This window comes from Oryctolagus cuniculus, chromosome 7 (assembly GCF_964237555.1).
Source record: "Oryctolagus cuniculus chromosome 7, mOryCun1.1, whole genome shotgun sequence".
Lineage (NCBI taxonomy): Eukaryota > Metazoa > Chordata > Mammalia > Lagomorpha > Leporidae > Oryctolagus > Oryctolagus cuniculus.
The window spans coordinates 164,327,866-164,355,752 of record NC_091438.1 but is presented as its reverse complement, the minus strand read 5'-3'; the positions used below and the strand labels follow the sequence as shown (position 1 = coordinate 164,355,752).

The 27,887-nt window shown below is 67.6% G+C and overlaps 1 protein-coding gene across 5 annotated transcripts; it reads left to right on the top strand.

Annotated features, from left to right (window-relative positions):
- The first annotated feature begins 104 nt into the window (after nt 1-104).
- On the top strand, nt 105-27,290 carry AGRN (agrin). 5 transcript variants are annotated; one of them, XM_051839504.2, is made up of 37 exons: nt 105-400; nt 1,932-2,190; nt 10,183-10,230; nt 14,531-14,746; nt 14,901-15,125; nt 15,205-15,429; nt 15,515-15,721; nt 16,590-16,808; nt 16,881-17,075; nt 17,165-17,365; nt 17,446-17,594; nt 17,669-17,774; nt 18,230-18,346; nt 18,428-18,592; nt 18,673-18,816; nt 18,905-19,029; nt 19,102-19,207; nt 19,314-19,649; nt 19,736-19,873; nt 20,276-20,403; nt 20,494-20,608; nt 20,697-20,816; nt 20,891-21,220; nt 21,334-21,526; nt 21,670-21,885; nt 22,015-22,232; nt 22,320-22,454; nt 22,887-22,983; nt 23,063-23,227; nt 23,319-23,430; nt 24,056-24,172; nt 24,252-24,444; nt 24,531-24,618; nt 25,241-25,273; nt 25,459-25,683; nt 25,957-26,060; nt 26,276-27,290. In XM_051839504.2, the coding sequence occupies exons 1-37, from the start codon at nt 194-196 to the stop codon at nt 26,431-26,433; spliced, it is 6,135 nt and encodes a 2,044-aa protein (XP_051695464.1). In that variant the 5' UTR covers nt 105-193; the 3' UTR covers nt 26,434-27,290. The 5 variants fall into 5 exon arrangements, with proteins under 5 accessions (XP_051695464.1, XP_051695465.1, XP_069935533.1 ...); XM_051839505.2 differs by lacking the exon at nt 25,241-25,273; XM_070079432.1 differs by lacking the exons at nt 105-400; nt 1,932-2,190 and adding an exon at nt 7,067-7,207.
- The last annotated feature ends 597 nt before the right edge of the window (nt 27,291-27,887 follow it).

Genomic DNA, 27,887 nt, shown 5'->3' with positions numbered 1-27,887 from the left:
GCGAGCCGGGGCCGCCGGGCCGGGGAGGGGGCGGTGGAGCGGGGCGGGGCCGTCCCGCGCCCCGCCCCCGGCCCGCCCCGCGCCGCCGCCGCCGCCGCCACCGCCTCCCAGGCTGCGTCCCGTCCAGTCCCGTCCGCGGTGCGGCCCGGCCCGCGCGCTCTCCCGGCGGTAGCTCGCCGACCTCGGCTGCGCCATGGCCAGCCCGCAGCCGTCCGGCCCGGCCCCGCTGCGGCCGCTGCTGCTGCTCCTGCTGCTGGCCGCGTGCAGCCTGCCCGGCGCCCGCGGGACGTGCCCGGAGCGCGCGCTGGAGCGGCGGGAGGAGGAGGCGAACGTGGTGCTCACGGGCACCGTGGAGGAGATCCTCAACGTGGACCCAGTGCAGCTCACCTACTCGTGCAAGGTGGGCCGCGCGCTCCGCGCCCCGCCGGGGGCTTCCCCTCGCCCCCGGGACCCCCGCCCGGCCGTGGGAACCGGCCCCGGACGCCCCGCAGCCCCCGCTCGCGCTCCCTCGGCTCCCGCAAAACTCGCGAGCGCCCCGGAAAGTTCCTGCTGTGCCGCCGCGGGCGCCCTGCGCCGCCCGGGTCTGGCGGACCCCCCCACCCCCGAGCCCACCCCGCCTCGGGAGCGTGTGAGCCCCTCCCCCGCGGTTGGAGGGGAGCGGTAGGGACGGGTGGGGGGCTCGGCCGGGGTCGGAGCGGCCCCTGCCCCTCCCGGGCCTTTCCAGGGCCGAGGGGTGACGGGGTGGGGGGGGCGACCCGCAGTGGCTGGGGGCGGGGCCGCAGCAGAAGGGGGCGGGGCCGGGTTGAGCCCCGTGTTTAGGGGGTAGGGCAGGTGCCCCATCCCACTCTTGGGGGGGCCGTCACCCCTTCTCCGGGAAGGGGGTCCTGGGACCTCCTGGGACGCCTTACTGGTTCATCCCTACCCCGGGCTGTCCGTAGGGAGGGCTCGGGGAACCCAGGGCCGCCCTCCATTGACCCCCCCAAGCTGCGTCCTGGGACCAGAGCTCTAATCGTTCCCCCTCTGGGGAGATGGGGAGGGGTAGCAGCCTGTGTCCCAGAGGCCTGTGCTGGCCACAGCTGGGATCCTGCCGCCGCCCCCTCCCCTCCGCCACCAGGGCACTTTGCCAAGCCCCTGCAGGATTTTCCCGACTTCCTCCCCGCTGCTCCTGGGTGTGGCTGGGGTGGGGGGAGGTGATGGAGGCATAGGCCCTCCCCCATGCCAGTGATACCCCTTCTTCCTCCCGGGCTCAGGACTGGACGGGTGCCCACAGAGCAAGTGCTGGGCAGGTGGACAGGCCACCCATTGTCCCCCATAGCCTGTCCCAGTAGCCCCAGCCACCAGAAGGGGGCTTCTTCCCAGGCAGTGCCAGGACCCCAGTCTGCTGGATGGCTGCTCCAGGGAGGGCTGCCTGGCCCCGGGCGTGTCTGTCAGAGCAGGTGCCCTCAGGGGCCCCAGAGCAGAAGGTGGAGGGTGGGGCTGCCTGTGCTGCCCAAACTTGATTCTGTGGCTCATGGGCGGCCTGACTGCGCACCCCACAGGCCTGTGGTGGAGGGTGTCCGAGCACCCACAGGGCTGGCTCCTCACCCTAAACCCCTACATGTAGGGTCGGTGTTCCTAGCATTGGCCAGGGGGAGCTCCATGTTGGGGTGGGGGCAGGGGGAAGAGGAGGAGAAGGTATGGAAGGCAGGCCCCCCCTCCCAGGGCGCTGGCCACGTCCCAAATGCAGCCTGAGTGGAGATGTGGGTGTAGGAGTTGAGGTGGGGGGAGCTGTGTCCCAGAGGAGCGGTCAGAGGCTGCACGTCTTCATGGGCGACTGTCCCCCGCCCGTGGGTTCCTGCAGCTCTGCCCGTCTCTGAACATTGGCCCTGAGCCTGGACCCCCAGCCCCAGGGCGGGAGAGAGGGAATGACACCTGCCCCACATCCACTCCAGGTTCGGGTGTGGCGGTACCTGAAGGGCAGAGACGTGGTGGCCCAGGAGAGCCTGCTGGACGGCGGCAACAAGGTGGTGATCGGCGGCTTCGGAGACCCCCTCATCTGTGACAACCAGGTGTCCACCGGGGACACCAGGATCTTCTTTGTGAACCCCACGCCCCCCGACCTGTGGCCGGCCCACAAGAATGAGCTCAGGCTCAACTCCAGCCTCATGCGGATCACACTGCGCAACCTGGAGGAGGTGGAGTTCTGTGTAGGTGTGTGTCTGTCGGGGCGTGGCAGGGGGGCTCTGAGGAGCTGGGGTGGGTGCACGGGGGCGGGGGTGAGCTGCCGACCTGGTTCCCTGCTTCTCGGCCGTGCCTTGTCTTGGCGCTGAAGCCCAAGGAACCTCTGCTTCCTCCCCCACCCAGGCGCCCAGCCCCACCTCCCGGGGGCCAGGTGAACGCATACCAGCTGTGTGAAGCCCAAACATCTGTGTAGCGTTTGTGGGGGGCAGGGTAGGGATGGGGGGCAGAGGAGCCTTCTGTGGAGCAGTGCTTCCAAGGAGGGTCACAGGTGCCTCCTCTCAGCTCTGGGTCTGTTCAGGAGAGCCCTGAGCTACCCCCCGCCAGTCACGTGACCAGCACAGTGGTGGTAGGGCTGAGACCTGACGTGGGGGTGGTGGCAGGGAGTTGCCCCCACATCCTGTCTTCCCTCATAGCCGCCCGGGAGGGACAGAGCAGACACTTCCTCCCCAGGGCAGTGACAAGGGTCATGACTTCCTGTCCCTTGGATCTGTCTGATCGGCTGCTGTCCACCCCACTGCTATGGTGCTGGCTCTGTGGGGGTGCCTGGAATGGGCAGCCTTCGGCCTCCCAACCAGGGTGGCCCAGGATCAGCAACCCGGTCCTGCTCTGGGAGCTTGTGGCCTGGGGTGTAGATGGGCTGAGGGAGGCCATGCCCGGTTTGGGATGAGGGGTGGGGCCGAGGGCTGCTGGTGAGAGCCAGAGGAAGGCCAGGGCACTGCGGTCTGCGCATCGGAGGGCCAATCATTAACCAGGAGCTGGGCGGGCCCAGCCTGAGGGTCCGTGACTCAGTAACTGCGCCTCGTGTGGGGTCAGAGGGCGTGAGGGAGGGTCAGGCCCTGGCCTGTTGCAGATGTCTTTGCCCAGGCTGAGCCGAGGCAGCTGGGACCTAGCCCCCAGCCAGACCCCCAGCTTGCCTCGGTCTCCCAGGCCTGTGTGCAGCCTTTGGGGCACCTGGGAGGGGCAGGCTAGGGGGGGCACCAGACTGGAGGGGGCGGCAAGGTGTGGCCTGTAGGGGCCCCCAGGCCTGAGGGACATGGTTGCTGGAGCCAGGGCCAAGCTGGAGAGGGGACAGTCCCTGGATGGGAGTAGGAGACAAGGACATCCAGCCCCAATCCTTGTGGAGGGGGCCGGGAACCAAGCCTACCGCTCTCCACCTGACTGTGACCCTGCACTGCCCAGAGGGTGCAGGCTGAGGTGTGGGTAGCCCAGCCTACCAGGTCGCCACGAGGCTCACCTGGTGCGGGGAGTCAGGGCTGGTCGATGGGGGAGGGGCCCCTCTAGGAGCTGGCCAAGGGGCACTGCTGCTGGACCACACACCTGGTACCCACTCTGCTGGGACTTCCCTAGCGGCTCCCTGGGTCCTGCCTTGCCCAGGCCCCTCCCCCAGCTCCCAGGAAGGCTCCTCCTCCTCCTCCTCCTCCTCTCTGCCTGGGGAGCCACATTCCTGGCATAACTGAGACAGGTATGTGCCCCTCCCTCTGCGCCACCTTTGGATAAGCTGGGGGGGGGGGACAGCCCTGCTTCTTCAGGAAGGAGACCACAGCTCCTTGCTGGGGCAGGGAAGCGCCAGCCGCCCATGAGGGAGCTGGCTCTGGGCACCTCCCCCAGCCTCTGCCAGGCCACCTTGTGCTTGTCCAGGCGCTGCCCACACACTCCCTCTCCCACCTCCTGAACGCTGGTCTAGCGCCCCCAGCAGGGACACCGGCTGGCTGAGGACCACCAGGGCAGCCTGGGGCCCCTTCTTCTCCACAACAGCAGAGAAAGGAAGTGTTGTCTAACCCCGCCAGGAATTGGCACGGGGACAGGGCAGGGGGCCAGGGTCGGAATGGGCCTGGCGCCTGCCCTGCCCTGCCCAGCTCTGTCCTACAGCAGGGGCCAGGCTGATGGTTTCTGACCCTCACCCTTCCTCCTTTCTCGTCAGGCCAGCTGTTCTGGCAGGCCTGGGCTTAGGTGGGCAGAGTGCTGGATCCCCGGCCTCATGGGGCAGGGCAGGTTTCTGAGATGTCTGAAGCCTCCCTCTGCATGCCCTGCCCCCTGCACCCCCCCTGCCTGCACACACGAACACACATGCCTGCCCCGCCCCCTGCATGTGCACACACGCCTGCCCCGCCCCCTGCATGTGGGTGCACACACACACACACACACACGCGCGCGCGCCTGCCCCGCCCCCTGCAGGCGCGCACACACGCACACACGCCTGCCCTCCCCTCCACAACCCCCCCCCTTAAGCTCCCTCTCCCTCCTGAGCCAGATTCTCACTCTGCCCCTGTGGACCCCACCCAGGCCCCATGAGCCCCTCCCTCTCCCTCCCCTAGGCACGTCTGACTCTGGGCGACTGGGATCTCTCTGGGGGCGGGGGTCTGCCCAGGTGGGGATGGCATGTGTCTGTCTTCCCCCTACGTGGGGGTTCTGGGGGAAGCTGGGTGCTTCCAGCATGAAGGGACTTGTCCTGCCCTTGACATTTGGGCGGCTGTGCCTGGGCCGGCTCTGGGTGGGGTGGGGGATCCTGTCCATTCCGGGGGAGATGACCTCCCCCCTCCCCTTGGCGGGTGACTGCTGTGGAAACAGCTCCAGGTTTTCCAGACCCACCCTGCCCGTTCTCCCCTGCAGACTGGAAAGGGAAAAATGGTTTTGAAACTCCCCTCGCCTCCCCCAGGGGTGCTGTTGGGACCTGCCTGTGCCCTCACAGCACCCCGCTGGGTTCTGGTGGGAGATGGGGGGTGCAGCTGCACGCAGGAGCACGGTCAGGGCATGCTGGCCCCTGGGCACAGCCAGGGGGAGCAGGCTCCACAGGGGACTGGATGAGGCTGCAGCCCCGGGGATGTCGGGGGCAGGCCCCACACTTCAGGACCCCAGGCCTGGGCCAGGTCCACCAAGCCTCTTCCAGGAAGCTTCACCGTGGGGGTGAGGGACAGCTGCCCCCACCTCAGCTCAGAGCTGCAGGGGCTCCCAGACTTCCTGCCCACTGGGCTGTGGTTGAGCTGGGGAGGGGACTGCGGAGCCCCCAAGTTCCCCACAAATGCCTGTCACTCACTGGGCGTGGGGTCTCAAGGTGGGGGGTATCAGGGCCTCAGATTGGGGGCTCAGGAGTGGTCCTGGGAGAGGCGGAAGTGTGCTGGGGGCTTGGGCGGAGGTGGAGCCTCCAGGGAGGGCCCTGGGAACTTCCTCTGAGGAAGGCCCCCTGCAGGGCCTGCTTCCAGCTGGACCTGGGAAAAGGGAGGGCCCCTCCCCCGCAGCATGGAGGCGTGGGAGAGGGGGAGCTTTCTGTCCGCGGAGGCAGCCAGCTGTTCCCAGCTGTGTGCGCATGATGTGTGGATGCCCAGGGCTCTACGTGTGTCCCCACGTGCACTGGGGGTTCTGGGTGCTGCCGCCTTCATGTCTGGCTTGGCCCGGGTGGGAGGTGCAGGCTGGCAGTGGGCATTCTGTGTCTGTGTCCGAGCCATCCTGGGACTGGGGCTGGCCTCTGTCCTCAGGTGCCTGTGAGCAGCCAGCCTGCTTGCTGTTTCGTCCATCCCTGCCCGCCCCCTGCCCGCCCTGTCCAGCCAGTGAAGAGAGGAGCGTCCTGGGGGCCTGCCCTCCCCTGCCCCCTGCCCCCTGCCCTGAGCTAGGTACCTGGAGTTTCGCTTGCCCCTCGCTGCAGCCCGGTGTCGGGGCCTCCATGCCCACAGGTGTGAGTGTCCACTGGGGACAGGCTGTGGCTCATCCTGATGTGTGGGCTCTGGGAAGGGGTCACTTACTCATTACTGTGCACCCTGCTGCTGTGCCACCTCCACCTCCCGCTGGGGTTCCCCAGGAGGCCAGGGGTGAGGGTGGGAGCCCAGCCTCTGGCTGCCTCTGTCTCTGCTTCCTTCTACCCTTAGTTGTTTATCCTGGCACCCAGCTGGCCACCACCTCTGTCAGACCTGGGGGCCGGGCTGCCTGTCCCCAGCTGCCCAGCTTTGCAAGGCTAGACAGCAGCCACTGACCACACCTGGGCACTCACCTGGCTCCACCAGCATTCTCTTTGTTCTCAGAGGAGGGGCGGGACAGAGGCAGGGACCTGCCCCCCCACAGGTGTCCCCTCTTCACCTCTCCCCTCAGCTGCACCCTCTGCTGGCCACAGCCCTGGTCCCGGCCACAGACTGAAGCTCAGCCCAGTCCTTGAGTTCTGTTCTTCCGAAGTCACACACTTGCATTCCCTGGGCCACCATTCTGACAGCAGATACCACCCGCTTGAACCCGCAGTCCAGTGCAGCCCCTCCCCCCACTGGATGGCTAGGCTACTGAGGGGGCCCTGGGTACCAAGGGCTGCCCGATGAGCCAGGCTTGCTGAGCCCCCTCCCCAGATTCGCATTTATGCCCCAGCACCTGCAAAGCAGGTGAACTGGCAAAGGTGGGGACCTGAAGGTGGCAGCGCGCAGGTGGGTGGACCCAGGCTCTGACCTGGGCACCTCCGGGGATCACCTGGGAGGGCGACTGACCCTGGGCCCTGGGCACAACGGCTCCGGAAGGAAATGTCTGGCGGCTGGCTCAGGCCCAGCAGCAACGTGCAGGCGCGAAACGCCCATTGTCTGCGAAGGCCGCGGGGGCGGGGAAGGCGCAGCCCGAGACCGGACACCGGGAGGCAGGCTGCGGTCTCCGCCTGGCCTTCCGCTTGCTAGTAGGGGAGCCGGACACTTGTGCTCTGGCTGGCCGGGCCGGGCTCCACCGCGGCAGCTCCGTTCCCCTCCGGGCAGAGCAGCCCGCTCTTGGTCCTACAGAGGTCCGACTGCAGGTGGCGGCCGGCCAGGCCCCGGCGGTGGGGCCCTGTGTGCGCATGCGCGGCGGGTGCCTGCGTGCGGGATGGGCGGTGCCCCTGGCGGACTCCCGGAGACTCTGCGGGATCCCCAGCGCCTGCGAAGCGAAGGGAGGGGTCGTCTGCGTGGGAAGGGGACCCTCCGCTCGCCCCAGGCTCCGTCCCCCTCCTCAGGGCTTTGGGGGACGTCCCTGCGCAGAGGCGCCTGAGCAGGTGACCCTCGCCGGAGACCTGGCCCGCCCGGGGCGAGAGCGCAGTTGTGTGACCCAAGAACGGGAGCTGATTCCTACGCTCAGGACTCTGCGTGCAGCCGGGCGGGAGCCTGCGTGGGTTTCTTGGGGCCGAGTTTATCTGAGGATCCCAAAATAGCTGCAGTAGCCTGGGCTCCCCTCCCCCGCTGGGCCTGGGGCCTCAATGGCCCTTTGTCTCTCCCAGGGCATCCCGCCCCTGCGGGGTGGGCGGGTGGGGGGCTCGGACTCCGGAGAGGAGTTGGGCGGGGCCGGGCTCCGGCTCCGCCCACTGCGCCCTACACCGTCCTGGTGTGGCCGGCCAGGTGGGGTTGGGAGCGATGGCTGAACCCAGGGTCTTTCCGACGTGGGGTTTCCAAACTGTCAGGCAGTCTGTTCTCGCACGCCCCGGCTCTGCCGGAGGCTGCACAGGCTGGGGCTGACCCCGGCTGTGTCTCTGGGCCTCTCTAAGCCGGGCAGTGAGCGGCCACTGGGAGGACGTGGTAACGTCGCTGGGCTCCACGCCAAGTCCTTTCCTCCTGACTCTGGGCCAAGCCTTGCCCCAGGAGATAAAAATTCAGGCCCTGCCCTGGGTGCTGTGGGTGCCAGCACCTCCCGGCCGCCGCTGGCGTGGCGCGGCAGTGCCAAGGTCCAGTGGGAAGCCGGGAGGGGCAGGACTTCTAGGGTCCCAGGGCTCACACCCTGGCAGATGCACGGTTTCATTGGAACTGTGGGTTCAGGGCAGTTAGAGATGTGAGGACCCCTTCTGTGGTGGTGGGTGGTCCCACCCTGCAGGAAGGACTGCCCCTGAGAAAGGTGGGGTCTGTGGGAGGGGTCCGGTTGGGGGCCAGGACGTGGAGAGGGGGGACCCAGGGAGGGCGGGGGCCGGGGCTGCTCAGGGTGGTGGGCGTGGTCAGTGCTGCTGTTTGTGTGTGTGTTGGAGGGACTGAGAGGAGGCCACAGTTGGGCTGTGTGTGGCAGAGTTCACTTTGGGGACTGGCAGTTAGGGGGCCTGGGATCCTGGTGGCTGCCACCTGTCCGGGGGAGGGGGCCTGGCTGGGCCCCTTGAGACCCCTGCAGGGGCGGAAGGGGCTGTGTGACCAGATCCTGGCTGCATGGGAGTGGTTGCAGACAAGGCGGATGCTCTGGGTCTCCTGAAACACTGTAGGTGGGAAATGGGGACCCGGCTGCGGAGGGTGGACTGTGGGGACGGAGCTCCCGGGCCCGCGGTGTCCCCAAGTTTGCAGCGACCTCGGAGGTCGAGGGGGGAATGTGACTTCTGGACAGGTTCCCGGCGGGCGGCGCCCCAGCGCTGACATCACGGGCCCCCGAGGTTCCCGGGACAGCCTCTGGGGGGCGCTCCAGACCCGCGGCACCGCCGGGGAGGCCCGGTGGCTATTTGCATACGGCTCATTTGCATGGGTCTCATTTACATGTTTTCTCACCACCCCCGGAACGGAGCGGGGGGGGGGGGGGCGGCGCGCGGTGGTTTCGAGATGTTGCTGTCAGCTCTTAGGGGAAGGCCGGGCGATGTGATTCCCGGGCCCTCCACGTTAGCTGAAGCTTCCGGCGTGCACCCCATGCGGGGACCCCATGCCGCACCCCACAGGGTGGGTCCCACTGGAACAGGAACCCCGCGGGCGCGCGCAGAACCAGCCCCTGCGGCGGCTCCGATAAACCTCGCCGCCACGCCGGCCCCGCGCACAGGGTGAGAGGGGCCAGGACCCGGCAGCTCGGTCCAGCCCCGGCCTCGGGCCCCGCCTCCCGCTGCCACTCCCACTGCCCGCCGCACCTGCCTCTGCACAGCCCGGGCTCTCCTCTGGCTCCCGGCCCCCAGCCCCACCTCCGACCCCTCCCTGGGCCTCAACTCCTGCGCGCGCCCCCAGCCCTACCTCCCGCCCCTCCCTCGGCCTCCGTTCCTGCGTGCCGCCCGCCTGCCCCGCGCTTCCTTTTGTGCGGTTCTCGCGGCTCGGGCTCGGTCTTCGCCCGCACCATCTCGGCTCCGTGAGCTGCGCTCCCCGCGGACGGACGCCTGGGTCCCCGGAGGCGGCTTCCTTTGTCTTGCTCCGCAGCGCCCCTCGCCCGCAGCCCCAGCCCTGGCCAGGGCGAGCGGGCCGGCGCCGCTGCAGGAGGTGGGAGCGCGGCCTGGGCGGCGGCTCTGCCCGCGCTGTGCGCCCGCCGCTCCGCCCCCGCCGCGGGACCCCAGCCCCTCCTCCGGCTGCCTGAGCCCGCATTTGGGCTTACTGTCCGCGGGGAATCCCGCCCGGTCTTCTCATGAGGCTGGCGGGCCGGGCGCGGGGTCTGCTGCCCCTGGGGCTGTGACAGGCCACAGCTGCCGGCCGCAGTCCAGGGGTGCCGCGATGGGGAGAGTAGCCCCGAAGAGGCCCAAGGGCGCTCCGTGAGGACTCCCACGCGCGGAACGCGCCATGCCTCCGCTGCAGCTGGCGCGGGACCCCCGGCGGCCGCCTGGCGTCTCCCTGCTGGTGCGCTACTTCATGCTCCCCTGCAATGTCTGCCTGATCCTGCTGGCCTCCTGCACCCTGGGCTTCGCCGTGCTGCTCTTCCTCAACAACTGTAGGTGGCCGCTGGGCGAGGCCACCCCGCCGCCCGCGGGCTGGGGGCAGGGTGTCCTAGCGAGGCTGGGGGCTGTCCCTGGCCCAGGTGGGTCATCCAGGAACCCGGGGCCCTTGTGGGGCAGAAACCGCTTAGCGTGTTGGAGGGGAGCACCGCTGCGGCCCTGCCTGACAGGTGACAGGTGTCAGTTGTGACAGGGCCACCGGAGCATGAGAGAAAGGCCAGGGTCTCTGCTTTCGTCTACCCAGGCCTCAGCCAGTCTGGATGCTGGGCTGGACGCCTCCACAGCCCGGTCTCTGACCCACTGGGGGTGTGGCCAGGCGGGTGTGCAGGTGGAGGAACTGCCCAGAGGTATCTAACTTCCAAATGCAATTTTTTTTTTTTCAGATAAACCGGGGACTCACTTCACACCAGTGCCCCCAACACCTGCTGATGGTGAGTTGGCTGGATGTGGGTCTGTGCTGGGGTCTGGAGTCCCCACGTTGGGACCAGTCGGGGTGGTGTTGAGCTGCGCATACCATGGAGTTGGGGGCTGGGATTGTGGAGGAGTGGAGGGCCTCTGACCCATGACAGCTGTCCGAGGGGCCTGGAGGGCTGGAGTCTGTCCCTGGAACTGAGCAGACCCAGGTAGGGAGGGCACAGAGATGGAGGGGCGGGCGACCTTGGTGACCTGCCTTGTGGGTGGGTCCAGAGCCCCAGCTGCCTGCTGGCGGGTGAGCCACTGTCATTAGGCTAATGGAGGGGGGTCACGCCAAGGCCACATGCACTGCAGGGGAGGAGCACAGCCCTGGCTGCCCTCAGAACGGCCCCATCGCGGGCAGGAGCTGTCTGTGTGGGGCAGGGCTGGGGGCCTGCTCTCCTCTAGGGCGTGCCCTGAGCGGCACCGTCTGGTCACGGGGTAGAGGCGGGACTTCCCCTCCCTGTCCACAGCCCTGTGCTGAGAGGGGAGGGCAGCACTGGGGCAGCCAGGGGTCCCCCAGGCAGGCAAGGTGAGGGCTCTCCCTGGATGTACCCGGAGCAGGAGCTGGGTTCAGGGGTGTGAGATGGAGGGGTCTCTCTGTCTTTGGTGGCCATTGGGTCATCCCTGAGGCCACAGTCCTCACAAGCTGGCAGCGTGTCCCTGACACCTGGACCCGGGAGCTGGGCTGTGGGGGCTCCTGTCCTGGCCCTCGGAGGGCTGCTCCCCAAAGATCCTGGGGACGGCCCCACACGGTGCCTGGGCGTGGGGAGGGGCGCGCTGGCCCTCCCTGAAACGCAGGCGCACTTTGGGTCAGAGCAGCATCTGCAGGGTCTCGTGCTGGCCAAAGAGGTGGACACGTGAGCCGACTGTCCCATCCGATGCCTCCAGGTGCGGCGGGCAGGTCTGCGCTGGGCTGGAGCCAGGACTGAGTGTTGGCCTCCTGGAGCAGCATGGACTTGAGGGCTGGGCTCAGGTGGCAGCGTGTTCCCCGCGCAGTCTCAGCTCTGCTTCCTGGAGCCCTGAAGGCTGCAGTGTGTCCTGCTCTTACACCCACTCGCCCTCTGCACAGCCGCACTGGGGGGTCCCCTATCCACCCCCTGCTGCCCCCCTCTCACCTCACACATCTGTGGGCACAGGCAGGCCTCAGGGCATCCACTCCATCCCCCCAACCCATCCTAGCCCCAGGCGGGCAGGGGAGTTAAGTATACCCATTCTAGCGGCAGCTATGCAAGCCACCGCCGCCTCCAGCATCCCCACGAGAGAGCTTGGGAAGCCGAGTGGCCAGGGAGAAGCCTCCAAGGAGGCTGGACAGGGACAGGTATGGCATGGCAGGGTGCCCAGAAGTGACCTGGCTGGGACACGGGCTCGCAGGGGCCAGGTGTGTCACCTGCGCATCTGAGGGGCAGCATGGACAGTGACCTGGAGCATGGACTGGAGTCAGCCTGGTCTGCCAGGCGTCTGTGGTGTGAGGGAGCCTTCGCTCCCCCTGCTGTGCGAGCTTGGGCCGGACGCTGTGTGCTCTGGCCGTGGGCGTCCCTGCCCGTGCTCGGTTCTGTGTTCCAGGACCCGTCCCATGCCCGTGTGGTGGACCTCAGCCGTGCGCAGGAGCCTCTCCCTGTTCACACCCTTGAGTGTGGGGCAGGAGGCCTCCTGGAGGCGGTGGCTCCTGAGCTGAGGATGGGTTCCTGCCTGGACTGGGGACAGAGCTGCCAAACCTGGCTGTGGCCACCAGGTCCACTCCCTGCGCACCCTCCACACGGACGAGAGGCTGGTGCTTGGGCCTGGCTTGGTGGTCTCCTCGTGGAGGATCTAAGCCACGTGCAATGACCCATAGTTGGCGCTGCCCTGAGACCGCCTTGGATCTCATGCCCCACCCACCTTCCACGAACCTGCCCAGTGCCCCAGCCTTGTTCTCTGTGGGCTAGCGGCCACCCACCACCTTCCTCTCCAGGTCTCTGTGCGGCATGTGCAGCCAAGGCTGGGCCGGGCTGTGGAGGGACATCTGGGAGGAGCTGCCCTTGGTTGTGGGGCCAGGACCCCGAGGGCTGAGCCGGGAGCCTGGGTAGGGGAGGTGACCCACTCCTCGGCAAGAGGGCCAGGACCCTGGCTGAGCCTCTGGTCAGAGGACAGTTGGCCAGGCATCAGCCAGCGCCTGTTGGATTTGGGTCTGGGAGTCCTAGGGGCCGTGGGCAGGAGAGGAGGGGCTGTGGGTGGACATGGCTGGAGTTCCCTTTGTGCCGAGGCAGACAGGAGGCCGATGGCAGCAATGGCTCCTTTCCTGTGCTCATGGTGTGGATGCTCCCAGTGGTGCTGTGTGCTGGACGCCCAGCAGACGCTGGCCCAGTAACCCCCTAGCTCTGGGGCCCAGCACGGGGGTAACCTACCCACCGTCAGAGCCAGGGGCAGGCTGAGCCCTCTGGGGTGGGGGTGGGGACACCCAGACAGACTCACAGAGGCTGGGGGAACAGCTGGCTCCAGGTCCCCTGCCTCCTGCCCTCGTGGGAGATGGGGCGTGCTCCGAGCCTGCTGCCCTTCCTCCCTACAACTTGGCGAGGCTAAGTGGACTCCACTTAAGCGTTTGTTAGATGCAGACAGCTGAGCCCCAGATGCCCCACCCCATCCCTGGTGCGGGGCCTCTGTGCTGGGGGGGACTGCTGCAGTGGCCACAGCCAGCAGCCCTGGGTTCAAATGCTCACCCCGCCTTCCTGCTGGGGGGACCCTCACCAGGTTGGCTTTGGGAGCCAGTCCAAGTTCTGGTGGTTCTGGCACCATCCAGAAGCCAAAGTGATGGCCACAGTGCCCATGTGAATGGTGGGGGAGGCTGCGCGGGCGGCGGCTGGACCAGAGTGTCTGTGTATTGTGTGTGTGTATAGTTTGTATGTATACAGTATATGTCTGTGTGTGTATAGCATGTGTATAGTGTCTATGATGTGTGTATGTAGTGTATGTATAGTATGTGTGTATAGTGTGTGTATAGCGTGTGTATAGTGTGTGTATAGCCTGTATACAGTGTGTGTATAGTGTGTGTATAGTTGTGTGTATAGTTTGTGTGTATACAGTATATGTCTGTGTGTGTATAGCATGTGTATAGTGTCTATGATGTGTGTATGTAGTGTATGTATAGTATGTGTGTATAGTGTGTGTATAGTATGTGTATAGTGTGTGTGTATAGCCTGTATACAGTGTGTGTATAGTGTGTGTATAGTGTGTGTATAGTGTGTGTATAGCCTGTATACAGTGTGTGTATAGTGTGTGTATAGTTGTGTGTATAGTGTCTATGATGTATGTATACATAGTGTATGTATAGTGTGTGTATAGTGTGTGTATAGTGTGTGTATAGCCTGTATACAGTGTGTGTATAGTGTGTGTATAGTTGTGTGTGTAGTGTCTGTATGATGTATGTATATATAGTGTATGTATAGTATGTGTGTGTGTAGTTTGTGTGTATACAGTATGTGTCTGTGTGTATATAGTGTGTGTATATAGCGTGTATATAGTCTGTGTGTCTGTGTATGGGTGTGTGTATAGCATGTGTGTAGTTGTGTGCGTGTCTGTGTATAGTGTGTGTGTTGTGTATGTGTATGCAGTGTGTGTGCGTACCATGTGTATGTATAGTGTGTGTATGGTGTGTGTAGTATATATATTGTGTGTGTACAGTGTGTGTATAGTGTGTGCCTAGTATGTATAGCATGTGTCTAGTGTGTATAGAGTGTCTAGTGTGTGTGTGTGTGTGTGTGTGTGTGTGTGTAGGAGCCTGGGTGATGACACTTCCTGAGCCTGGGCTCAGAGGACAGAAGCACTGGGAGGGAAGCCACAGTCAGCTTGAAGTGGGGGTGGGTTTGGGGGCAGCAGTGGGGTGTGGCTGTGGGCCCTGCGAGCTCTGGGGGTCATGGGAGCAGGGCCACAGAGTGGGGTCTGGGGGAGAAGAGGTGGTAGCGGGCTCCTGTGGTCCCATGCCAGCTCCCAGGAAGCCCCCACCCCACCTAAGCTCATCAATCACCTGGGGCATGCAGGCTATGTGGGAGAGGGCACCTGCTACTGGGGTGCCCGCGGGGGCTCTGGGCGCGGGCGGAGATCCTGTGAGGACACTCTCCTGGAATGCAGTACATGTGCAGACACTCCAGGGTGTGCAGGAGGCGAGCGGGGCCTCCTCTGTGATGCAGGCCATCCCTGCGCACCCATGGGCATGCGTGGAGGAGCTGTGCGCCCCCCCACCCAGAGCTGGTGCACTGCGGGTGGCCGCCGACCCTGACGCCCCCTGCCCCTGCCCCGCAGCCTGCCGAGGGATGCTGTGCGGCTTTGGCGCCGTGTGCGAGCCCCACGCTGATGCACCGGGCCGGGCCTCCTGCGTGTGCAAACAGAGTGCGTGCCCCGCCGTGGTGGCGCCCGTGTGCGGCTCGGACGCCTCCACCTACAGCAGCGAGTGCGAGCTGCAGCGCGCACAGTGCAGCCAGCAGCGGCGCATCCGCCTGCTCAGCCGTGGGCCCTGTGGTGAGCGCCACCGCCAGGGGACCGGGACCTCCCCCCTCCCTGCCCTGGAATTCCCCCCATGGCCCCGCCCCGCCCCGCTGGGGTACACCCCCCACGGCTGCGCCCCGCCCCAGATCCCCCAGGACCCCTGTGACTCCCAGGACCCTGCCTGCAGGGTCCCGGGACCCCTGCTCCAACGTGACCTGCGGCTTCGGCAGCACCTGCGCGCGCTCTGCTGACGGCCAGACGGCCTCATGCCTGTGCCCAGCCGCCTGCCACGGGGCCCCCACCAACACCGTGTGCGGGAGCGATGGCGCTGACTACGCGGGCGAGTGCCAGCTGCGGCGCCAGGCGTGTGCACGCCAACGGGACATCACCAAGAAGTTCGATGGCCCCTGCGGTGAGCGGGCTGGGGAGGGCGGTTCCGGGAGGCGGGGCTTGTAGCGCACATGGCCCTGACCCTCCCTCCCTCCCCGCAGACCCCTGCCAGGGCGCCCCCAGCGACCCGAGCAGCGTCTGCCGCGTAAACCCGCGCACGCGGCTCCCGGAGATGCTGCTGCGGCCTGAGAGCTGCCCCCCACAGCGGGCGCCCGTGTGTGCCGACGATGGCGTCACCTACGACAGCGACTGCGCCATGAGCCGCTCGGGGGCCGCCCGGGGCCTCCTTTTGCAGAAAGTGCGCTCTGGCCAGTGCCAGCCTCGAGGTGGGCAGCGACCCCGGAGGGCCCCCGCCAGGCCTCCCGCTGACTGCCGCTGGCCGCCCCCTCACCTCCCCAACTCTGCCCCCAGACCAGTGCCCGGAGGCCTGCCAGTTCCACGCCGTGTGCCTGTCACGCCGTGGCCGTCCCCGCTGCTCCTGTGACCGAGTGACCTGCGACGGGGCCTACAGGCCCGTGTGTGGCCAGGACGGGCACACGTATGACAGCGAGTGCTGGCGCGAGCAGGCTGAGTGTCGGCAGCAGCGGGCCATCCCCGTCCGGCACCAGGGCCCCTGTGGTGAGCACCGCCGCAGGGTCAGCTGGAAGCCGTGCTGGTCCCAGCCCCGCCACCATCACATCCCATCCTCATCCCCGGTCATGCTCCTCTTGGGATCCTGGGCTGGGGGGGGTCACTCGGGACCCCTGGTGGGGCCGGGGCACCAGAAGCCCTTGTGCCGCTGCCCTGGTCCCCACTGGGCCTCTCTGGCCCCTGCGCGTCTCCTGGTCCAGCCTGTCCACTCAGGTGGCTCTGCAGATTCTCTCGTACCACCTTAGGGGCAGAGTCTTGGCTGGGGCTGAAGGCCTGCCGAGGCCCCACCTGTCTCTGTGTCCACCCGGGGTCCATCCGTCTGTCCGTCTTTCTGGTCTTTCCGTGGTCTGTCCCCTGTCCTCCTCGGTCCTGCCTCCGCCTCTTGTGTCTTCCAGTCTGACCTGCTGGCAGGACGAGGCGCCGCGCCTGCCCGGGAGCCCGCAGCCCGAGGTCTGCGCCTGTGGTGGGGTGGGGGGTGGCTTGCTGCTGCCTGGCCATGTGGTCCTCAGAGCAAGTGGACAGACACCTCCTGCCCCGTGAGGCCCTGGATGTGGCTCTGGGGTGCAGGCTCCTCCCACCTGCGGAGAGAGCCCCCCACAGACTTCCCAGGGCTGTTGGTGGTCGGGGAGCCCCGGGCCGGGAGAGCCGGGTGGGCCGTGGCCTCGGGGAGCCCCGCCCTCGGTGGGTCCCTGTCCCTGTCCGCATCCCTGTGTGTCTGTCCCCTTCTCAGCTGTGTCCTGTGCATCTGGGCCCCCCCCACCACCCCACCCTGGGAGAGGCCTGCTGCGAGGGGCCAGGGGCCTTGCCCGCCGCTGAGGGCAGCACAGGGGCCTGCTGACCAGCTTGTCCTCCCCAGATCAGGCCCTGTCCCCGTGTCACGGGGTGCAGTGTGCGTTCGGGGCTACCTGCGCTGTGAAGAACGGGGCAGCCGTGTGCGAGTGCCAGCAGGCCTGCTTGGGCGTCTACGACCCCGTGTGCGGCAGTGACGGCGTCACCTACGGCAGCACCTGCGAGCTGGAGGCCACAGCCTGTGCCCTGCAGCGGGAGATCCGGGTGGCACGCAGAGGACCTTGTGGTCAGTGGCGGGCCGTGGGGCCAGCAGGGGGGCGGCTCCCGGTTGCTGTAGTGACCACAGCCCCCTCTCCAGACCGCTGCGGGCAGTGTCGCTTTGGAGCCCTGTGTGAGGCTGAGACAGGACGCTGTGTCTGCCCCTCTGGGTGTGTGGCCTCGGCCCAGCCTGTGTGTGGCTCCGACGGGCGCACGTACCCCAGTGAGTGCGAGCTGCACGTCCACGCCTGCACCCACCAGATCAGCCTGCACGTGGCCTCGGCCGGACACTGCCGTGAGTGAGGCCGTGGGGGTCGGGGGGCTGGGATCCTGAGCCTCCCCCTCAGAGGTTGGCTGAGCCCCGCCTGGCGCTGTCTCCCGCAGAGACCTGTGGTGACACGGTGTGTGCCTTCGGGGCCGTGTGCTCGGCAGGGCGCTGCGTGTGCCCCCGGTGTGAGCACGCCCCTGCCGGCCCCGTGTGCGGCAGCGACGGCCTCACCTACCCCAGTGCCTGTGAGCTCCGGGCCGCTGCCTGCCAGCGGCAGAGGCACATCGAGGAGGTCCGGGCAGGGCCATGCGAGCAGGGTAGGCCTGGGGCGGGCAGGAGCCACGGGGAGGGCAGCTCCAGACCGGGACCCCGTGGTGACCCGGCCCCCTGCCCACAGCCGAGTGCGGCTCGGGCGGCTCCGGCTCCGGCGCGGGCGGCGAGTGCGAGCAGGACCTGTGCCGGCAGCACGGTGGGGTCTGGGATGAGGACTCAGAGGATGGGCCGTGCGTCTGTGACTTCAGCTGCCAGAGCGTCCCGAGGAGCCCGGTGAGCCCCGCCCCAGCCCCGGGCTGGCAGCGAGGGAGGGGCTGGGGCTGCCCACGCTGATGCCAGTCCTGCAGGTGTGCGGTTCAGATGGGGTCACCTACAGCACAGAGTGCGAGCTGAAGAAGGCCAGGTGTGTGTCCCAGCGCGAGCTGTACGTCGCGGCTCAGGGAGCCTGCCGTGGTGAGTGCACGTCCCAGGTGTGGACGCCTGCTGCGAGTGCATGTGTGTGGTTGTGTGTGGCACGTGTGCACCTACTGTGTGCCAGGCTGAGAGGCAGCAGTGACCCACATGGCCCCCACCCGTCCTTCCTGTGTTGGTGGGGGGAGGCGTAAGTGGTTTGTGCACCTGCCAGCCACCGAGTATTCTGGAGGGGCACTTGGAGAAACGTGGGTGAACACGCGTGTGTGTGTTTGCAAACACACTTGCTGGGGTGAGTGGCTCTGGTGTGTGTGTGCATGGGGCTGCATGTCTGATCTACAGACGTGTCCTGGTACATGACTTGCCAGGGCCTGTGCACAGTTGGTGGGCGTTGGTGTTGGGAGGGTGGAGCGGTGATGACCACAGAGATGGGGCGGTGGCTGGCACAGGGTGGGCAGTCGGCCCCTTGTAAGCCCCTGACCCCAGCCCTCCCTCAGGCCCCACCGTGGCCCCACTGCTTCCCGTGAGCCCCCAGCACTGTGCCCAGACACCCTACGGCTGCTGCCAGGACAATGTCACTGCTGCCCGGGGTGTGGGCCTAGCCGGCTGCCCTGGTGAGTACTTGGGCCCAGCCCTGACCCTTGGCCTACGGGAGCCTTGCAGCTGTGGTGAGCCTGTCCCCCTGGGCCCTGCAGGTGCCTGCCAGTGCAATGCCCACGGCTCCTACAGCAGCACCTGTGACCCAGTCACCGGCCAGTGCTCCTGCCGCCCGGGCGTGGGGGGCCTCAAGTGCGACCGCTGTGAGCCCGGCTTCTGGAACTTCCGTGGCATCGTCACAGACGGCCGGAGTGGCTGCACTCGTGAGTTGCAGGGCGCAGGGCAGCTCCCCCTGTTGTGGGCCCTGGCGGGGGCCTGGGGGCTTACAGTTTGTCCTCCCTAGCCTGCAGCTGTGATCCCCGGGGTGCCGTGCGGGACGACTGCGAGCAGATGACCGGGCTGTGCTCCTGCCGGCCGGGGGTAGCTGGCCCCAAGTGCGGGCAGTGTCCCGGTGGCCACACCCTGGGCTCCACTGGCTGTGAAGCAGGTGAGGGCGGAGGCTGGGGCCGACCTGGGCGGGCAGAGCTGGGCGGGGCCACCCTAGCCGGCAGGGGTCTCCCACGTCCCTGTCACAGACTCCACAGTGCCCACTTCCTGTGTGGATTTGCACTGTGAGTTCGGTGCGTCCTGTGTGGAGGAGGATGGCTCCGCCCGCTGCGTCTGCCCGGCGCTCGCCTGCCCGGAGGCCGATGCCACCAAGGTGAGGGGCGAGGACAGCGGAGGGTGCTGGGGAGGGGGAGGCCTCCGCTGAGCACCCTGCCCTGTGCCACAGGTCTGCGGGTCGGACGGCGTCACCTACGGCAATGAGTGCCAGCTGCAGGCCATCGCCTGCCGCCAGGGCCTGCACATCCGCGTCCAGAGCCTCGGCCCGTGCCAGGGTGAGGCCCGAACGCCTCCGCCCCGGAGCTGGCCGGGAAGACCAGGCCCTGCCTTGACCCCAGCCCCAGCCCAGCTGGCCCCCACCCAACCTCCCTCTCCTTGCAGAGACTGTGGCTCCCGGCACCCGCCCACCACCTGTGTCCGCGACCCCCCCGGGCCTCGTCCCGAGCGAGGCGCAGCCGCTGCAGCCCCCCGGCACCCTCCCCCTGGTTCCCAGCAGCACCCTCCGGAGCCAGCCCACCCTTCCGCCCTCATCACAGCCTCGGACCACCGCCAGCATCCCCAGGACCACGGCGCTGCTGGTGCTGACCGTGCCCCCCACAGCACCCCCGGTGGCAGCCGGCCTCGCCACATCTGCCTTTGGTGGATCCGGCAGCGCCGACGGGAGTGGCGACGAGGAGCTGAGTGGGGACCAGGAGTCCAGTGGCGGGGGCTCAGGGGGTGAGCGGAGGCTGGGCGGCGGGGCTGGGGGAGGAGCAGGACCCCAGAGGGGTCCCTCAGGCCAGGCTCAGACAGTACCTCCCTAGGGCTGGAGCCCCCTGAGGGCAGCAGTGGGGTGACCCCCGGGCCACCGATTGAGAGGGCCTCCTGCTACAACTCACCTTTGGGCTGCTGCTCGGACGGCAAGACACCCTCGCTGGACACTCAGGGCTCCAACTGTCCCGGTGAGTGGGCGGCCGGGCAGGGTGGAGCTGGAGGAGCGGCCTGGACACGGCCCAGGGTGCCACCCCCACTGTGGCAGCAGGTCGGTACTGGCCTCGACACATGCGTGTGCAGGTCTTGAGGACTCAGCACACGCATGCACACGTGTGGGTGCCCAGGACCCTATGCCTAACCCGTCTCTCTTGTTGCAAGCCAGCCCGGGGCACCTGGTCCCAAGGAGTCCACCTGGTAACTGGTGCCAGCCCTGTCCCAGGGTCCCCACTAACCTCATGACCATCTGACTAACCTCCACGGCCTCTGCACCCACCTGGCCTGCTGCTGGGGCCTGTGCCCGGGGCCAGCCTGGGAGGCCAGGCAGGTTCCAGGCGGATGCCCGGCTGGGCCTAACTGCTGCTCCCCCACAGCCACGAAGGCGTTCCAGGGCGTGCTGGAGCTCGAGGGGGTGGAGGGGCAGGAGCTGTTCTACACCCCGGAAATGGCCGACCCCAAGTCAGAGCTGTTCGGGGAGACAGCCCGGAGCATCGAGAGTGCGGTAGGCAGGCGTGTCCTCCCAGCTCGGCCTGGGGGAGGGGCCCACGGGGCAGGACGGCCCCCAGAGCCCTCGCCCACTCCCTGCCCGCAGCTGGATGACCTGTTCCGGAACTCCGAGGTCAAGAAGGACTTCCGGAGCGTCCACCTGCGGGACCTGGGGCCGGGCAGGTCCGTCCGCGCCATCGTGGACGTGCACTTTGACCCAAGTGAGGCCCCCACCCCACGTCCCTCCTGGGAGGCAGTGGGTGGGGGCTGCTGGGGTCCCCGCCAGGCTCAGTGCCGGCTCCTCCCCAGCCACTGGCTTCAGCGCTGCCGACGTGGGCCGAGCGCTGCTGCGGCAGCTCCAGGCGTCCCGGCGCCGGGCTCTGGGGGTGAGGCGGCCACTGCAGGAGCACGTGAGGTTCATGGACTTCGGTGGGTACCTGTCCCCTGCCCCCATCCCACCCCGGCCCCCTCCCACAGACCTTGACTGCTTCCCTTCCCCTCAGACTGGTTCCCTGCCTTCTTCACGGGAGCCACGGCAGGAGCCACGGCTGTTGCAGCCACAGCCAGAGCCACCACTCTGGTCCACCAGCCACCCTCTGCTGCCACGCCTCGGGCTCACACCAGCCGGCCAGTGGCCCGGGGCACAGCACCCCCCACCACGCGCCGGCCCCCCGCCACCGCCCCTGGACGTGTGCCTGGCCCGCGGCCTCAGCCCCCAAGGCCCTGTGACTCTCAGCCCTGCCTGCACGGGGGCACCTGCCGGGACCAGGACTGGGGCCAGGGCTTTGCCTGCAGCTGTCCGGCAGGCAGGGCCGGCGCCCTGTGTGAGAAGGGTGAGGATCACCCCTGCTGGGGGGGCGGAGCCTGGGCTCTGGGAGGGGAGGGGGGAAATTTCAGGGCGATGGGGTCCTCGCTGTGCCTCCAGCCTGCCCCCTGCCCCCTGCAGCTCTGCACCCCCCTGTGCCAGCCTTTGAGGGCCGCTCCTTCCTGGCCTTCCCCACGCTCCGCGCCTACCACACGCTGCGCCTGGCCCTGGAGTTCCGAGCGCTGGAGCCTCAGGGGCTGCTGCTCTACAATGGCAATGCCAGGGGCAAGGACTTCCTGGCCCTGGTGCTGCTGGATGGCCACGTGCAGCTCAGGTGGGCAGGGCAGGGCGGGGCTTGCAGCTTGGTGATGAGGGCACAGGCAAGGTGCAGGCAGCTCGGGTGGGGTGGGCAGGGCAGGTGCAGCTGGGGGTGGAGGCGGGCAGGGCGGGGGTTCTGAGCACTTGCTTCCGCCCCAGGTTTGACACAGGTTCAGGGCCTGCGGTGCTGACCAGCTCAGTGTCCATCCAGCCGGGCCGGTGGCACCGCCTGGAGCTGTCACGGCACTGGCGCCGCGGCACACTCTCTGTGGATGGTGAGACCCCTGTTCTAGGCGAGAGCCCCAGCGGCACCGACGGCCTCAACCTGGATACAGACCTGTTTGTGGGAGGCGTCCCAGATGACCAGGCTGCCGTGTGAGCAGGGGGACAGTGGTGTGGCCTGGCCCTGACTTTGGGGCTGGCACTGCTGGTGTGCTGAGAGGATCTGCCTGGCCCTGACCCCTGACCCCTGACCCCTGGTCTTGATCCCCTTCCTGCTTGCAGGGTGCAGGAGCGGACCTCCGTCAGGGTCGGCCTGAAGGGCTGCGTCCGCCTGCTGGACGTGAACAACCAGCGGCTGGAGCTGGGCGGCGCTCTGCGGAGTGCCGGCGTGGGCGAGTGTGGGCCACACCCCTGCCTGCCCAGCCCCTGCCATGGCGGGGCACCGTGCCAGGCGCTGGAGGCCGGCGCATTCTACTGCCAGTGTCCACCTGGCCGATTTGGTGAGGGTGGGGCTGGTGAGGGGGTGGGAGGCCAGGTGCCTGTGGGTGGGTCTTGGGCCACCTGGGACCCCACCTGTCTCCCTCCAGGCCCCACCTGTGCTGATGAGAAGAACCCCTGCCAGCCAAACCCCTGCCACGGGGCCGCCCCCTGCCGTGTGCTGCCTGAGGGCAAGGCCAAGTGCGAGTGCCCCGTGGGGCGTGGGGGCAGCCTCTGCCAGACAGGTGGGCTGTGGGCTCTCGGGAGGGCGGGGGAACTGGGGCCGTGTGTCGGGTTGAAACTGTGTTGGGTTAAACCGTGTGTTGGGTTGGGCTGTGTGTTGTGTTGGGACTGTGTGTTGCACTGGGCCGTGTGTTGGGTTGGACCGTGTGTTGGGTTGGGGCTGTGTGTTAGGTTGGGGCCATGTGTCGGGTTGGGGCTGTGTGTTAGGTTAAACCGTGTGTTGGGTTGAGGCCGTATGTTGGGTTGGGCCGTGTGTCGGGTTGGGCTGTGTGTCCGGTTGGGCTGTGTGTCGGGTTGGGCTGTGTGTTGGGTTGGGTGGTGTGTTGGGGCTGGGTATTGGGGCCGGCATTTGGGCACCAGTTAGGTGGGCTCAGGGCAACTAGGGTTAGGGTTAGGCTAGGTCTCCATGACCTTGGACCCCGTCTCCCCCACAGCCTTGGCGCAGGACAACACCCGGCCCTTCCTGGCCGACTTCCACGGCTTCTCCTACCTGGAGCTGAGAGGCTTGCACACATTTGACCGGGACCTGGGGTGCGTCGGGCCGATGGGGGAGGCGAGGGAACAGTTATGGAGGGAGGGGCCCTGCTGACCCCAGCCCCACGTGAGCCAGGGAGAAGATGGCACTGGAGGTGGTGTTCCTGGCCCGCAGCCGCAGTGGCCTGCTGCTCTACAACGGGCAGAAGACGGACGGCAGGGGCGACTTCGTGTCCCTGGCACTGCACGACCTCCGCTTGGAGTTCCGCTATGACCTGGGCAAGGGGACTGCGGTCATCAGGTGGGTGGGCGTGGCCATGGGGTCTGACAGGTGTCGCTTGGGCCCTGGGATAGTGGAACGAGAGCCTGCTCATGGTGCCCCTCCCCGCCAGGAGCAAGGAGCCAGTCACTCTGGGCACCTGGACCAGGGTCTCGCTGGAGCGAAACGGCCGCAAGGGTGCCATGCGTGTGGGCGACGGACCCCGTGTGCTGGGGGAGTCCCCGGTGAGTGCCCGAGCATGGGGGGGTGAAGGTCTCTGGTGTGAATGGCCACCTGGGTGTCATGGGCGACGGGCCCCGTGTGCTGGGGGAGTCCCCGGTGAAGGCCCTGGTATTGGGGGGGGGCGAGGGTCTCTGGAGTAAACGGCCATACGTGTGTGGACGATGGACCCCGTGTGCGGGGAGTCCCCAGTGAAGGCTCCGGTGTTGGGGGGGGTGAGGGTCTCTCTGGAGTAAACGGCCATACGTGTGTGGACGACAGGCCCCGTGTGCTGGGGGAGTCCCCAGTGAGGGCCCCAGTGTTGGGGGGGGTGAGGGTCTCTCTGGAGTGAATGGCCACCTGGGTGTCATGTGTGCCACGTGTGTGGGCAAGGGGCCTGGCTGCCGCGCCTCTCACTGGGCTGTTCTCTTCCGTCCGTCCTGGGCTTCTGTCTGTCTCCTCTCTGCCCACTGCTCTCTGGCTCTTGCTCTGCAACCCCCACCCGCCCTGCGGATCAGAAATCCCGAAAGGTACCGCGTCCTGCCCGCCGCCTGCACCTGCGCCCCTAGAGCAGCTCCCCTGCCCCGCCCTCTGCGTCCTGCGTTCTGTGCCCCCTCCAGCCTCCCCTCACTCACCCCATGCCCCCCGCAGGTGCCCCACACCGTCCTCAACCTGAAGGAGTCTCTCTACGTTGGGGGGGCCCCCGACTTCAGCAAGCTGGCCCGAGCGGCCGCCGTGGCCTCCGGCTTTGACGGTGCTGTCCAGCTGGTGAGCGGGCAGGGCCCCATCCCCCCGGGGCGAGCACCTGGCCGGACAGGTCGGGGCCCTCACCGCTGTGCCCGCCTAGGTTGCCCTGAACGGCCACCAGCTCCTGAGCCAGGAGTACGTGCTGCGGGCCGTGGACGTCTCATCCTTCCTGGACCACCCCTGCACGCGAGCCTCGGGCCACCCGTGCCTCCATGGGGCCACCTGTCTCCCCAGGGAGGCTGCCTACGACTGCCTGTGTCCAGGGGGTTTCTCAGGGAGGCACTGTGAGACGGGTGAGGCTGGGGGCTGGGAGCTGCAGCCGGCGGCAGGGCTGGGGGCCCACAGCTGCCTGGCCCGTCTCACCCCAGCTGCCCCGCAGGGCTGACGGAGCGGTCAGCGGGGGACCTGGACACATTGGCCTTCGACGGCCGGACCTTTGTCGAGTACCTCAGTGCTGTGACGGACAGGTAGCGAGCCCCCTGGACGCCAGGCGCACGTGTCCTCTGCTGTCCGTCTGTCCTGTCTGTGTGCCCCTCGGCCCAGTGTCCACCCACCTCCTTCTTTCTCACTGTATCTGTCTTTGTTTCCAAGCGAACTGGCCAATGAGATCCCAGTGTAAGTAGCACCCGGTCCTGCGTCCGCCCCTCACGCTCATTCTTCACCGTCCCCGCTGCGCCACGCCTGGGTCCTGAGCCCACCCGGGCCAGAGGGTCCTGCCCTGGCGCAGGAGGGGCTGGGGCACTCCTGCTGAGTGGGCAGCGGGGACGGTGCCATGGCTTGGCCACTTGGAGCCCTGCGTCAGGCGGTGTGCGTGTGCTCACATGTGCATGCGTGTTGGGCACCTGGGGCCATCCTAGGCAGGCGAGCCCTCGGCTTCCATTCCGTGCCCCCCCATGCCTCACTCTGTCCACCCAGCCTGGGCCATGCCTACCGGCTGTGTGCACACGCGTGTTACATGTATGTCGTCGCCAGGCTCCCTGGTGGGTGGGGCCAGTGGGTCATGCATGCCTTCGGTGGACTCCTGCTGGTGCCCCTTCCCGTGTGGGGTCCGTCCCCTCCTCACTGCTTCCCTCTCTTCCTGCCTCGAAGCCCTGAGACTGCAGATTCCGGGGCCCTCCACAGGTGAGCCCGTGCCAGTGCGCGGCCTCACCCTGCCGCCTGCCCGTCGCCATCACCCTGGGTCACCTCTGCCGCGCCGTCCCTCTGTCTGTCCCTCTCCTGGGCCGCGCTGTCCCTTCGCTCCCCCCGTGGCCTCTGCCTCCTGCCCCCGCCCACCCAGAGGCCTGACCGCCCCCTCCCACCCGCAGTGAGAAGGCGCTGCAGAGCAACCACTTCGAGCTGAGCCTGCGCACGGAGGCCACCCAGGGGCTGGTGCTGTGGAGCGGCAAGGCCACGGAGCGGGCAGACTACGTGGCCCTGGCCATCGTGGACGGGCGCCTGCAGCTGAGCTATGACCTGGGATCCCAGCCGGTGGTGCTGCGCTCCACCGTGCCTGTGAGCACCAACCGCTGGCTGCGGGTGCGGGCGCACAGGTCAGTGCAGAGCCCCGAGCACAGCGGGGCGGCAGCGGCACTTGCCTGGCCCCTGCCTGGCCGCAGGCGCTGCCACGGTACCAGGCAGGGCCGAGTGGAGCGGGGAGAGGTCGAGGCTCCTGCTCTGCTGTTGCCCCGGCGCGGCCTCTGCCTGAGTCTGCCGGGCGCTTCCCCCGCCGCAGCCACCAGGGCCTCTCTGGGATCAGGCTCTGAAGGAGGTGGGAGTCCCGATGGAGCCCCTGACCGTCTCATCCCCCCCCCCACCCCGGCCAGGGAGCAGAGGGAAGGTTCCCTGCAGGTGGGCAACGAGGCCCCGGTGACTGGCTCCTCCCCTCTGGGCGCCACGCAGCTGGACACAGATGGAACCCTGTGGCTCGGTGAGTATCCGGGAGAAGCCAGGGGACAGGAGCCAGGAGGGACTCTGGTCCCCTGGGGTGGGGGCGGAGTCAACCCCGTCTGGACAGCTGATGGGGGCGGGGCTGTCCTCCCTACCGTGGCCTGCAGTCCCCAGGGTCCTCACACGGCCGTCTGGGGGCAGGAGCATCCGCCTGCCCACTCCCAGGAAGGTGACTTCCTGCTGTCTGTCCTGCAGGGGGCCTACAGAAGCTGCCCGCGGGCCAGACCCTGCCCAAGGCCTACGGCACCGGCTTCGTGGGCTGCCTGCGGGACGTGGTGGTGGGCCAGCGCCCCCTGCACCTGCTGGAGGACGCGGTGACCAAGCCGGAGCTGCGGCCCTGCTCCGCCCCCTGAGCTGGCCCTGCAGCTGCCCCTCCCTTCTGTAATTATTTTCTATTTTTGTAAACCTGTTGCTTTTTGATATGATTTCCTCGCCTGTGTGTGGGTGGAGGGACTGCTGGCGTGGGCCGCCTTCCGTCCAACAGCTGAGCCACAGAGGCGCCCGGTGCCGGGGACCTGCGGGGCCGGCTCGCCACAGCCTCGGCACAGGGCTGTGTCCCCATGCCAGTCATGTGTTCTCGGGCCCCCACGTCACCACCACGTCCCGGAGCAGGCACAGCCACACCAGCCCTGATGCACCTCCGGGTTCTCGGTGAAGCTGCTCCTCCGTCCTCCATGGGCTGTGGGCCAGCCTCGGCCCCGGGCAAGCCTAGACCCCAGGGCCTGGCTCTTCCCTGGCTCCTGTGCCAATACTGTGACCTGGAAACGGCATTCCTGTCGGGGTAGCACTCCACCCGCCTCGGTGCTGGACAGCCGAGCCCTAGCCCAGCCACTGGACGTGTCCATGCCCCCCACACACCCGGGAGCCCTGAAGGGAGTGGGGATGAGAACCCTGGGCCGGCTGGCATCCTTTGAGGGACCTCGGCCTGACCACCAGCCGTGGTGGCTGTGGGTTGGTTTTGATTGACACCTGGAGCAGCTGAGGGACAGTTGTCCTTGTGGCAGGATTACCAGGGGCTATGGCAAGGTGGCAGCACTGGCTGCAGAGTCCCGTCCCCTGCCCCTGCCCTCGATCCCCAGTCCAGTGGTCTTGGGAGCAGGCAGGAGAAGGGGGGCGGGGCAGGGGTGGTGGGGGCCGCATGGTATCATGTTACTAACACCCCCCATATGTGTCTTTGTGAATCACCGTGAAATAAAGTATGGAAACTTGAGAGGTGGGCTTGCGTCTCCTCCCGACCTCCAGGCCCCTGTCCGTGGCTTTTTGCTCGGCCTCGTGGCACGGCTATGGCCTGATGGACGCGGTGGCCCTGTCCTGGTGGGTGCTGGGCGCCCTGCTGTGGGCACCCCGGGGGCCTCCCAGTGCACACAGACCCACCTCGGTCTGTCTGAAGGGGGGCAGTCAGGGCTTGAGGGGTGGCAGGCAGCCTTTCCACGGGCCTTGCTGTGCAAGTGGACACCTGTCCAGGACTGGCCTTGACCTGCTCCCAGTGGGGGAGGGCTGCCCTCAGACTCCTGTGAGCCGAGCAGCACGGGTTCAGTGAGATGCCCGTGAGCCGAGCCCCCGTGACGTCCTCTCCCCTTTCTTGCTCCTTCAGTGACTGCTCCGAGCAGGCAGGTGTCAGGTGCGGGGGCGGGGGGCAAGCAGGAGAGCCCAGCAGTGGGCACCGGGCAGTCAGCTGCACTCCAGGCAGCTGGGCACAGGCCGACCCTGGCCTCAGGGAACAGCCGACACTCAAAGCCAGACCTCCGTGGAGAATGGCAAGTACCCATGTCCTGAGGCTGGACCCGGTGTGCCTTTGGCATGAAGA